This window comes from Populus euphratica, unplaced genomic scaffold, assembly GCF_000495115.2.
Source record: "Populus euphratica unplaced genomic scaffold, PopEup_1.0 scaffold616.1, whole genome shotgun sequence".
Lineage (NCBI taxonomy): Eukaryota > Viridiplantae > Streptophyta > Magnoliopsida > Malpighiales > Salicaceae > Populus > Populus euphratica.
In genome coordinates, this window is record NW_011500490.1 from 56,323 (window position 1) to 69,602 (window position 13,280).

A 13,280-nucleotide genomic window follows, 5' to 3' on the forward strand; every position below is an offset into this window, starting at 1 on the left:
TTTTCCAATCTTTAGGTTTTTAGAGATAAGAGAGAAATTTATCAAAAAAAAATAGTGAAAGAGAGAGAAAGGAGGGAGAAAAAGTTGTCGGTTAACCATTATCTAACAATAAAAAAAACCGATTTTCATGCCAATAAAATTTATTCAATGAAAAAAGATCCATTTAGGCCTTCATCTCATTAGAAAAAATCGATAAATGTTGAGAAATAATATTTTTTGTTTTTTGTATTTTTGAACAAATTTATGAGTGTTTTGAGTTGAGAGAATGGTTTATTGACATGAGAATGATGTTAATTGGGTGTTGCTAAGCTAAAATATGCTGAAAATAAATTTTAAGGTTCAAAAAACCTCAAACCAATTTTATAATGACCTCTTTAATGGTTGTATATGCCAAAGTGAAGCAACTTAATTTAATTATTTTGTTACTAATCAAGTTTTAAATTATTTTTAAAATATAAAATAAAATAAGAGAAGACCACAATGTAAACCACGGGGAAAACATATGGCCAGAGTCAAAGTCGGTAAAGAAATGCTTTTTGACCCATCTATTTTCCTTTCTTCTTCGTTTATTTTGTTCTTTTTTCAGTCCCTAGAGTTTAGGAGAGGATAGAGAATCTAGCTAGAAAATATTAAGGAAGAGAATTGTTGGTTGGTTGTATTTTAGCAATAAAAAAAATCGATTTTGATGTCAACATTTTTTATTCGATGAGAGGAAGTCTATTAAGATGTTCTTAGACTTTTATCTTGATTTCATTTTGTATTTTGAGACCAATTTAGGGTGTGTTGAATTGAAAGATTGGTTTATTGACATGATAAAAAAAATATTTATTAGGTGTTTTTAGATGAAAATAAGTTGAGAAATGAATTTATAGATCCAAAAAAACCTGCCTGAATTTTCAACCACCTATCTAGTATTTGAGAATAAGGCAAGCAAATGAGGTGTTATTGTTTTTTTCTTTTAGATAAAAAGACCAAAAATAATTTCCTCTGTAAATCAAAACAGAGTGATGTAATCTAACCTATAAATTTTATTTATTAATTTGATTGATTTATTTAATTAAACATGCATCAACGAGTCTGTTTATAATGATAATAAAAAATTCTTCAATCTAAAAAGCACCTTAACAATAGATACATATTTTTATATTAAAAAACCAACTTCTGATCTCTTCTATAATGTAGTAGGAGTAAATAGGCTAGCATATACTAAATAAAAACAACTTACATTCATTGTAAATGCCTCCACAATCACCGTGTGGTGCTACCATTAATTCAAAATCCATTAAAACATGTATTTCTCAACCTTATATAGAAAAATTCCACATTTAACATAAAAAACATATATAGATGAGATGGTAGAGTCTATTTTTCTCTATAATAGTTATTGAATTATTATCAATTAAGATTAAAATATATCATTTAAAATACATAATTTTTAGAGTCTAGTTTTCTTTATAAAAACTTCCTGAAATGGAGGTTTGAGATAACAATTGGGTAAGTATTTACTATTGATAGGCATTGTTAATGGTTTTAAAAGAGGAGGGCTAGGGTTTTGAGAGATGGATTGCTCATCAAATAATTTCTTAAAAAACATCATTTCTTCCATCAATTTTTTTAAACCCTTCCTCTTTTTTCTCCTTTTCTTTTCTTTAAAACCTTTTTTGTGGGCTATTTTTTGGGGTTTTTTAATTGATTTTTCTCTTATTTAATCATTATATTTTTTGTTTTTGTGTTTTGTTTCAAAACCCTAACCCTAGTTTCTCTTCGACTTTATTCTAGGGTTTGCTACATGAATTATAAGCCAAATTGGCCATGGATGTTTTGTTTTATTTATTGTAGATTAATTTAGTTCAATATCGTTGTTGCGATGAATGTCAGTTTTTAAAGTTTCTATTTATTTTTATTTTTTTGGTATTTGATAATGTTTTGAAGTTGGGGAAGTTATGATCTTGGATTTGAATCTAAATTGAATTGAATGAAAATTAAAGTGGGTTAGTGTTATTTTGTGGTTATTGAGTGAAAATGGCAGGCATATAAGGAATTTAGGGTTTTTAAAAGGAGTTGAAGTTAAAGTTGAAATTAAAAATTTCTTTTGTACTAGTTATTTGACCAATGCTCTCTCAAGGGTTGTATAATATTTTTTCATATAAAAATTGGATATGTAGGCTTTTCCGATGTATTTTTTAACATAAAAGTTTCTAAGTGTGAATCAAAATACTTATGCAAGCATCTAATTAAATAAATCGAGAATCATGCATGTAAATAAATGTGAAAAAGCCATCACGATAACATGAGGAAAAAATCTTTAAAAGAATGAAATTGGATAAAAAAAGAAAAAAAAAACAGGACGAGTCAACTTAAAGTAGCGTTATAAATATATACTTTGAATAGTAAAGAGCAGGTCAACCCAAGTTAGCTTGCGAAACCTATGACTTACATAATGAAATCAAGATAATACAATAGAAAAGAAATTGAAGAAAAACACAAAGCTAATATTGTTTTTTTTTTTAAATAATGTCAAATGATGAAATAAAAAAAAATGTCGGCCCGTGTTAATTTTTCAAATATATGACTCCAGTTATTAGATCACAAACACCATACTGAAGAAAATGTGAAACCATATCCTTAACAAATCAAACATTGAAGGATAAAATTGGAGGAAAATCAATTAATAAAAGGATCTTGGATAAAAAATATTAATTAAAAGAATGAAGGTGAAAATTAAAAACAAATAAATTAGAGGGTGGACTAGAATTTTGATTGGAGGGTTAAATTGAAAAGAAAAATAACTTTAAAAAAGAATAAAAATATAAAGAATGAGGATCAAATTGAAGAAAACAATACCTCATAAACTTGGATTAAAGAATGAAATTGAAAATCATAAACTTTTATAAAACAACCAAGAAACAAAATAGAAAGCAAAAGAATAAGTACTTAATTGAAAATGAATGACTAAATAAAAAATAAATAAAACTTGTACAAAAAGTTCAAGAAATAAAATCTAAAAATCAAAAGAATAAGAATTGAAATTGAAATACCAAAAATAAATAGAACTAAACTATATTTGTTTGGTGAGGAAAAAGAAAATAAAGCGAGAGAGAGAGAGAGGAAAAAAAAAAGAAACGCTCTTGGGGACAAACCGTCACACTTAGATGGACATGTGCATCACAAAAAAAAGAAGGACGTGATGGTGTTTCAAACGACACAATGAAAGCACGAGTTTGGTTATTAAGAGGCATCACATGCATCGTTCAAAAAAGATGAATGCCTCCTAAATGCTGACATGTATAAGGATTTTTCAATTTAAAGATCAATTAATTAACTTAAAAAGACTAATCTACCCTTAATGATATGAAATTAAAAAAAAAACTAAAATGGCCAAAAGATCATTGGACCCATGTTTTATTTTTTCATGTTCTAAGGGAAAATGTCATTTTTTATTTAAACAATTAAAAATACTTAAATACCTTCGTCTATAATTTAGAAAAAAACTTATCTGAATGGCATTAAAGTCATTTAACTCTTTTAGAATAGTTGGAAAGACACATATACCCCCTTGCAATTAATTAATTACGAATAGTCACCTAAAAAGACCAAAATACCGTTGCTTATAACCTTATCACTTTTTCTCTGATGGAAAAAAAAAATCATTGCATTGTAGTAATGAATAGTGAAAATAAAGTATTCCACAAAATCTACTACAGCGTTTACTCCATGCGTTTTAAAGTTTTTCTTAATATGTTGATTGTTTGGTGTTGTTTATGAGGGCTAGAAAATTTGGTTATAAACTTGTAATTTAATGTGTTTTGAAGAGGAAATGAAGTTGAATAGGGATCTTTTCTGGTGTTGTTTATTAAAAGTGAAAAGTTAGGTTTTAATATATAAGAGGCTGAATTTTAAAGGTTATATAACTTTGTTTTGTCTTTTTTCAAGGGATGGTTTGGATGACTTAGTTTAAACAAAATTCAAGGAGATGTTTCACTATTCATATAAATAATAAAGCTCTATAAAAAACCTTAGATCTTTTAGTTTCATAGTTAATTAGATATACAATAATAGAAATCATTAGCTAGCTTGCTTAGCTTTTAAAGCCTTTTGATATAAGCTAACTAAAATTAACCATATGTAGCTCTTACAGGATTGAAGAGATTATGGAAGAGATTGCATTGCTTAAGGCCAATTACCAAACAAAATTAATACTCCTAAATGCATATGTTAGGTAATGTGATCCTAGCCACGACATCAAAGAATCTATTAGTAGTGTCTATTGGGTCTATTCTAAGACTTAAAACAAAGTGGATCCAATAGGAGTTTCATGGGTTAATTCAAGATTCTTAGGTTAAAAAGATTTAAATCAATCAATATGGATCTTTATCTACTTTAAAAGTCATATATGGAATTACAAGAGAAATTTAGATGTGATTTCAATTGGGTTAGAAATTAGACATTTGTTTTTTTCTAACTATATATGATAAACCAACTAATTTATCCATAAAAGAGAAAATAACATGGTTAAAGTTGATCTTAGAAAATACCAACAAGATGTGAAAAAAGAAGAAGAAGAAGCATTGTTTCCGTAAGAATTGTAGGTTCTATTTACTACAAGGAGTTCTTAATGCTATTTAAAACTTATATGGCATCTTTTGACTTCTTATTTTACAAGGATTTCACATCAAATAAGAAAAATTAATTGGTCAAAAATTAATTTTTATTTTTACAAGGGATCAAGTTTTTTGTTCAAAAAAGATTCTTTAACAATTATTTTTCTTGAGTACTTTTCACTATCATATATGAAAATGGTAAAAATGATTTTAGATTATTATTATTATTATTATTTTATGTTAATAAACATTTTTCACTCATATAAGCATATTGATAGATTTCCATAATTCTGGAGAATTTATTTATTGATTTGTTATAAGTAGAAAACATAACAAAGTTGTTTAAGGATTAATAATGCAGAGTTAAACTCAATAAAAAGGATGCCCAAGCTAATTAAATAGTCTGATAAAAAAAATCATAATTGTTTATCTAATTACCATATCTCTCTTAAATTTAGTTTTTAATTTTACTAAAGATTTTCCAAGTATAATTTTATAAAAACACTAGCTTGCTATAACCAATAAAGGTCCAAAAGGCTTTTAAAATAGATTTATATGATATTATTTGGGTCAATTCATTGTTTTCCTTTGTATTTTATAATATTTTTTCTATTTGATTTATAATTGTTTAAGGAGTTGTAGAATTTTTAAATAGATAAACTACTCCAAGGAAAAAATCATTAATAAAATATGAATTAAAGTTCTAATTGCAAGACTAAAAAAATGGTCTTTCTTTGTGTTTATTTATTTATTTATTTATTTTATAAAGGTCGGTTGCATCACATATAAATCATTTGATCACAAAATACATGCATTATAATAATCTTGTTTCAATAGATAGATGAAGGGATATAAGGTTATCAGTATATATTTATAAATACTTGCCTGTTTCATAATCTCATACTTCTTGAATCTTGCATCATCATCTTCTCTCGGCATTAATCTTTTTCTATATATATATATATATATATTTTATGAATATATGATCTAGTAAAATTCTTGAAGAAATATCGACGTTTAGCTTGGGAATGCAGCTTTATTATACTTCTACTTTTGACACATGAATTAAGGATGCTTCGTTTTCAGTGTAGTAACGATTTCTTCTTTGGGATTCCAATATATATATATTACATAAAAACAAAAGGCGAAAAAGATAGCGTTATTTTGCCCACAATTCCTTTCTTCTCTACTACTAAGACACCGTTTCACTATGTTCTTAACAAATTTAAATTTTTTTTATTAAAAATTAATTTTTTTATTTTAAATTGTTTTAATATACTATTTTTAAAATTAAAAAAATTATTTTAATACATTTTAATATATAAAACATTTTAAAAACAATCATAACCGAACTTATAAAGAGCTACACTCGTCGCACTTTTAAATAGGCTACTCTCGTGGTGACCTTTTTCCTTTCTACGAGAATGTGAGCGAAACAAGTCAAGTCAGCAGGTGGAAATGATAATTAGAAGGAAAGGAGCCAATTCTTGGTTTTGCCCATTTTAAGTACTAATCCCTTGTCGGGATCTATCTCTCTTGCCATCTCCGACCAAATGTCTTCCGACCGTTCAAAATCAAGCCCTGCTATCGTTTAAACATCCACCACAAAATTAATTGCGGTGATCAAGTTCTTTCAAATCCCAAACTACTACAGGTGAAAGATTGTCAGAGCATAGCACCCACCTGGTGCCTTTAGTTTTACATGAAATTTGGGAGCTAGTGCAAATCTCAATGATACCTAATTTCCATTACCTCGATGCCTGCATGAAGTAAACCTTTGGCGCTGCATGTTAGATAACTCCTAGCCGAATAGAAAGGAGAAAGAATGTGAGCGTCCACTCTTTAAGAAGTCATTACACATACACCTTGCGAATGTCCACACCAAAGCTATCCAATCAAATCCATTGTGCCTAAACAAGCAAATACAAAGCACCCCAAATATTTACGTTGCATTCTGATTTACAACAAAATCGCATGCCAAGAGTAACGAACTCATCCTTCTATCAATGCACACATGCAACAAAGATTAAACAAGACCGTCTTGTATTTCAGTTGGTACCACAAAATGGCCCGTGTTGTCAATTTCTTTTTAATTCAGCAAATTTTTTGTTCTTCATCGTGATGCCAGTGACCAAAAGTTCAGGAGAAAAGATGGCAATGCAGAGAACCAGCTGATAAATGCCATGGCTGTAGCAGTTTCGAACTGTAAACAATGGTTATTGGCACAGCTGTCAAGATCATTGTTGATAAGGACTGTGATGCCAGCAGAAGCACAGGCAGCAGCAAATGTGAGAGTGGAAGCTATCTGCATGAAAATGACACAAAATTGAGAATAAAATCTAAATGCAAATAAATTAACTCACGAGATAATACAACAGAGTTAATTGATGTGAAGTGAAGAAAGATGGAAAATGCACACTCGAATGTAGAGTAAACATCCATGTAACTGAGGGAGTATTATCGCAACCTTTCCATTCTACAGTTCAATGTACATTTTTGGAATGAGCACCATGAAAAAATTTCCCGAAAGGGAACCTCATGAAAATGCCTGATCAAACTTATAAGACCTAACTCCACAAAACTAAATGTCAAGGGTCATAAAATATGTAGTGTTTATGCTCTCTATACATTTTGCAAGCCTCCACGAATTTTCTTTAAGAATTAATATTTTTCAGGCTGCAAAAAATCTTGTTGTGTTAAAGATATTTGTATGTACAAGGAAAAAGTGGAGAAAGAATATTGATTTTGTTTAATCTTGATATATATGTCTATTTTGATCTCTTATTTTTGTTGCTAATTGGGTGCATGTTAGTGAAGAATAGGAAATGGAAAAATGAATTAATATTTTATTTTTGAATCACACAGTAACTCTCTCGTGTACTAACCATTTAGTTTCTTATTTTTCCAATTGACAGAATTGATTTTCTTTATCAATTTAAAGCAGATCTTAGTAACAAATTTAATGATATCTTGCTAGCTCCACAAAAGTATTTGACAATCTTTTGCAAAATGGACTTTATATAGAGGTATTTTAGGAAAGTAGACTACTTAAAGCATTGACCAGACAAACATTTTAGGACGGATAAAAAATAGAAAGGCAGACAATCTCTTTGATATGGAGGGAGAATATTGAAAAATCCTAGAATAGCATGCACCCAAAAGCTTATGCAGAAACCATGATGAGCATAGTTATAGCACTTGAGCTTGTGAAATATTATAGTGAATGCTATCTTCTTGCCATTTCTTAAAGAGATAAGTCATAAATATTCATTCTAAATGTGTATTTGGGATTGTGGTGCAGAATACTTTTCAAAAAAAACTTTTCGCTTGAAAATGCATCAAAATATTTTTTTATATATTTTTTATATTTTTAACATCAGCATATCAAAACCATCAAAAAACATTAAAAAAGTATCAATTTGATGTTTTTTCAAGCTAAAAGTACTTTTGATAAGCACCTAAGCATTCCTAGACACTCCCTAAGTAGATTTAAATATGATTCTAGTCTGCATTCTAGTAAAATGTAGTTAGCTGAATTTTCCCTCTAGTTATGACTAAATGTAGACTCCACTCCTTAATGCTAAAACATTAGATTAGTGATAATGAAGATGTTAAGAGTTGAAATAAAACAGCAAGTGATGGTAATTGTAGCTTTAGCTCTTACAAGCTGAAAATCAAAATGAAAAGAAGAAGGGGTAAAAAGGGATGGTAGTGGAGTAACCATAAAGCACAGGAAATTGAGTGGATAAATAGGGGGAAAACTAGGTTTTAAGGGAAAAACCGAGCAGTCCAAATCACTTAACAATCTTATGTAAGAGGAAGACTGGCTGCTACAAGCCACAAGCAAAATGCATCAATCTTTAGGAGTGTAAAGATAAGGGCTGCAAACATATAACATGCGAGAACAAGGATGGCCCAGATGTCCATTTTTAAGATTCAGTTTTACATTAAAGACATTGTCATCTTACCCCATCACCAACAGAAAAAGCTACGACAATCCTGTAATTCTGCAATGAGCGCATCACCAAAAGGGCATAAATATCAACAATAGCCAAGCAAAGGCTCCACAGGCACTGCAAGCTAGCGGCCACAACTAGGTAGCTGATATTGCACAATATAAAAGAAAAGAACTGATGTCATCGAACAATAAGTATCATAATTCACATAAAAACTGACTCGCAAACCAAAAATTAGACACCCCATCCTGTTAATAGTATGATATGCAAAATTCAGTAGCATGATTACATAAAGAAGACATCCAAAGCACAACTAATTCAGTTGTCGGGATAAAACAACTCACTCATCAACAGTGAAATCTTATTAATAACCAGAACATGTCAAACATAACTTCTTATATTTCCAAGCTGTTAACCACATTGAAATACAGATACAGCAAGCTAATACAAAACAAGGATGCTTTAAATATTAAGTAACAAGGAAACAAACAAAGAGCGTTTGAAGATACTATATGGTGAAAATTTAATTATAAGCTCTTTAGAGAGGCGTGCTCTTCATGACATACCAATGCAACTCCGGTGTAACTCAAGTGTTTGAAGATACTATATGGTGAAAATTTAATTATAAGATCTTTAGAGAGGCACGCTCTTCATGACAGGTAATGCAAGTCCAGCGTGACTCAAGTGCTTTCCCTAATTCTCTTCTTCATACCAATGATCCACACAAATCAATCAAAATGCTAAAGATAGTATCGGAAAAGGAGTGTTCTTTTCCAAATGAACAGCCACAGCCTGATCAAATCAAGCCCTAGATAAAATTATTGGAAACGGAAGTGCTCTCCTTTTTCGAGCCTAACTTGTAATTTTGCTAGGCGTTGAAACACTTCATCTTCCCTGCTTTTAACATAGCAGCAGCAGCAGCAGCAATCAAATAAAAAATTTAGGGTTTTAAAAATACCAAACTGATATTAATAAGCTAAATATTTCATATAATTCTCTTAAGGAAAGATGAAAGCAAAATCAAGCAATTGAGCCAAACACAACAAATAAAAAATAAATAACAAAAAAAGGAAGGCAAGGAATTCAATTACGTAAAGGCAGTAACAGAAGGGAAATCGCTGGTGGAGGCCATGACAGAAAGAGCCGTAGCAGCAAATATAAACTGAGAGAGGCGCAAAGCAAGGCCGCCTTTGGTGCCTGGCATCCCTTGTATGTCTTTCATCCTCACTCTCGGCGCGTTATTGTTTCCGCCATCCGTCGTAGTCGGATCTTCCACCGGGTGTATTGATGCATGGCTCACACTCATCTCTCCACCACCACCACCACCACCACCTGCCTCTTCAATTCATTGTTATAACAATAATAGTAATAATCTTCTTCTTAAATTAAATTAAAATCGAAACAAAACAAAACAAAAAGGAAAATACTTCTATATTCTCCTCTAAATCCAAAAATTACTATTTCTTTCTCAGATTCTTTTTCTTTCTTTTTTTCTTTTTTTTTCTAAAAGTAAAAGGTCAAATATTTCCTCTTCTAATTTTGTGAGAGACTGAGGAAAGAAAATCCTGCCTACTTGAGTATAAGTGTATGGTAATGGTAAAGTTTTCAGTGAGTTGTAATTTAGTCCCTGTCTTTTTTATTTTATAATTTTGTTGTTCTAGTTTTGGGAATCATGAGAGTTTAGTCCCTTGATATGGTTGATTCTTTATTCTTCTTTTAATGTTCCAAGAATTTAATATGCCTCGTGTGCGTTTTCGCTGTTGCTGTGCATCAATTTATTTTTGGTTTAAAATTAATAATGTTCGATTAATATTTGATTTGATGTTATAAATAAAGTACAACTATTTACTAATATAAGGTCCATTTTTAAAATTAAAATTACAACTTTTTTCCGTTAACCTTTTTTTAATTACACATACCAAATATGCGAGTGTTATAAGTAATTATATTTTTATTTTTTATATATCATTAATTTTATAAAAACAATGTAGTAATTTGTATAGTCACATATTTAATTTTTTTATGTTAAGAATTAGTCTCATGTGAAAAATGCATGTAAGTTTAAGAGCTCATAATCCATGGAATATTTTTACTTCAAATCATCACAATAAAATTTTTCCCTCCATCATTTAGCTATTTTAAATATTTTTAGCATAATAAATAATTTGACATTATTTTCACCCTACAATATAATAAATTAGTTATAGCACAATACACCACAGTAAACAATAGCTATAATACAAACAATATCAAATAAACCTTGTTATAGAAACAAATTTAAAATTTAAAATTAATTGACAAGTAAAAAAATATAAAAAAACAAACATAATCAATCATATAAAAACACATAGGAAATTCACATGGTTCGACAAGTTAGGTCTGTTTAATAAGCAAAATGATTAGGGAAATTCATTATAAGAAAGTAGAAAATTATAGCTATCATGTAAAACTTCTCTCTCACCTAATATCTCAAATAACCTATAATTCATCTTTTATCTTTTCTCTCCAACCATCAAGTGTAGAGAATAAAAACACTTTCAAATAAGTATTAATCATAAAATATGACAACTTTAAGCTTTTATATGTAGACTAAGTACATTAGTATTTATTTTCTCACTTTAACTCATAATTTAAAACAAATCTAACTATAATACATCAACCCAAATATTTTTGGGTTGGAGTGCTATAAAGATCAAATTTGAATATAATGTTATTTTGTACTAAGTAGAAGAAAAAGAGGCTTATGTAGTCCTATATCCATATTAAAAAAAGATGGAACCTTAGAGTTCATTCACCTTAGTTTTATAAAAATCATGATAGTTCAGAAAAAACAAGTCTTAAAAGTTACTTGTTCTTCAAAAGATGTGATGTAACGAAGAGGAATGTAAACTATTGACCTTAAAGGATTAAGGTTTCATTCTGTTTTCTTAATTTCAAGGTAAGAAATATGAATCATTTTTATTTAAAAAAGTTTTGAATTGATTAGGGTTTTCTTTATATGAAAAATACATAAGGTTAAGGAGATTTAAATGGTATTTGTATGAATGACTAGATATAATTAATATGGTATGTTATATGATACTGTAAGATTCATTAAGAATGGTTAATGATTGTTTAATAGTTTGAAAGCATTAGGTATAAAAGTGAGAAATTGTTAGTTTAGGTTTTTTATAAAGGTTTTTGTTTGACTTAAAAACCATATCAAATAGATGTAGTTTTTTGCCAAGATTTTATATATATAAAAAGTTTATTATATCTAGTTTCTAACACTATAAACAAGTATTAATTTGATTTTTGTAAGAAAGTTATGGTGAAATCATAAAGGATACATAAGTTATCTAACAGCAATACCCATCAATGATTTTATGACTCATTATAAAAGAAATTGTTAGGTGAATCATACATTGATGGAAAGATAATCGAGTAATGGAATTGTAATTTTTCTAGATGAGTTATAGTAAGTTTAGTTGATAGTGTTAATAGTTAAAGTATTAGATGGACTTTAACAAGTTATATGATTATAAATAGGTTACTTAAACAGAGATTTTAGACTTTGATTATTTAAGGAAGGGAAGTAAATAAACTTTCACACTCTCTATTATTTTTAAAATGGAATGAATATTTTTCTCAATTATACATTTTGCTTTACTATATGTATTATATTTTTTTTTAAAAAAAAATCAAGCACTTGTCATATCAAATTGATTTGCTTATATGTGATATTTGTGAATGGATAATATAGAATTTTTGTAAGAATGTTTTATAAATTAATCTATGAAAGAAAGTGTTTTTAATGGATTTGTAAATGGTTGTGTAATAAATCCTAGATGGCTATGAATGAAGTAATGATCTCTAGTAAATAAGTAGAGTTGTCAACACTAGAACTAATTCTAATAGCCCACTAATGAGTTATAATAATAGACAATGGCCCTTCTAATGAGTTACAATAATTGGTTTGAAATAGTCGACTAGTGGCATGGTCGCAGGTATAATGTGATCATATGAATTTGATTTGAAAGTAAAGTCATGTTTATGAAATTGAATGCCAAGAAAAAGCATGTATTGATGACTTATTTTATGGCATGTCTTTGTAAACTAAAAAGACATTAACATTATTTATTTATTATTATTATAAGTTGTTTTATTATTGGAAATGCAATACACACACACTAAACTTGTGCTTGGTCTGAGAATAAGTGGAGCTTTACTTGTTAAACTGTAGCTAGCGTACCCTCTTTTATTTTCCCTCTTTATACAAGTAGAAGAGTTAAAAAGTTTTGAACCATGAAGTTTACATTACCCGTTTAAGTTGTTAGCTAGGCTAAATGATTTTTTGTTTAATGAATGATATATTTTAACTTATTATTAGACATTCATTATTAATACTTTTGAGGGCTTGTAACAAAATTTTTATCACTTTCTCTTTAGGATGATTTTTATTACATTTAAGACTTGATGTTGTCAGGTGATTATTTATAGAATATAGATATTTAATACCTTTTGGTTTAGCATATATGGTTTGTGGTGAACTTTATAAGGTTAACTTTCATATTATCTAAGGATGAATATTAGATGATATGGGTATGTTTATACTTGATTTTAGGGGTGTAATACCAACAAACCTAGAATCACTTTCCACTTCAAAGAGATTAAGCAAAGAAATTTCATCCTTAACATTATTGTGCTTTTAAAGTAAAATTACTTTTAGTTTCTTCTAGTTAAA

At 28.7% G+C, this 13,280-nt stretch overlaps 1 protein-coding gene across 1 annotated transcript; it reads right to left on the bottom strand.

Annotated features, from left to right (window-relative positions):
• Nucleotides 1–6,415: 6,415 nt before the first annotated feature.
• On the bottom strand, nucleotides 6,416–10,141 carry LOC105114991 (CASP-like protein 5A2). Its single transcript, XM_011011751.1, has 3 exons — nucleotides 9,649–10,141; nucleotides 8,570–8,702; nucleotides 6,416–6,906 (listed from the first exon to the last, which is right to left on the bottom strand). Exons 1-3 carry the CDS (start codon nucleotides 9,861–9,863, stop codon nucleotides 6,715–6,717), a joined length of 540 nt encoding a protein of 179 aa, XP_011010053.1. The 5' UTR covers nucleotides 9,864–10,141; the 3' UTR covers nucleotides 6,416–6,714.
• Between the last annotated feature and the right edge of the window lie 3,139 nt (nucleotides 10,142–13,280).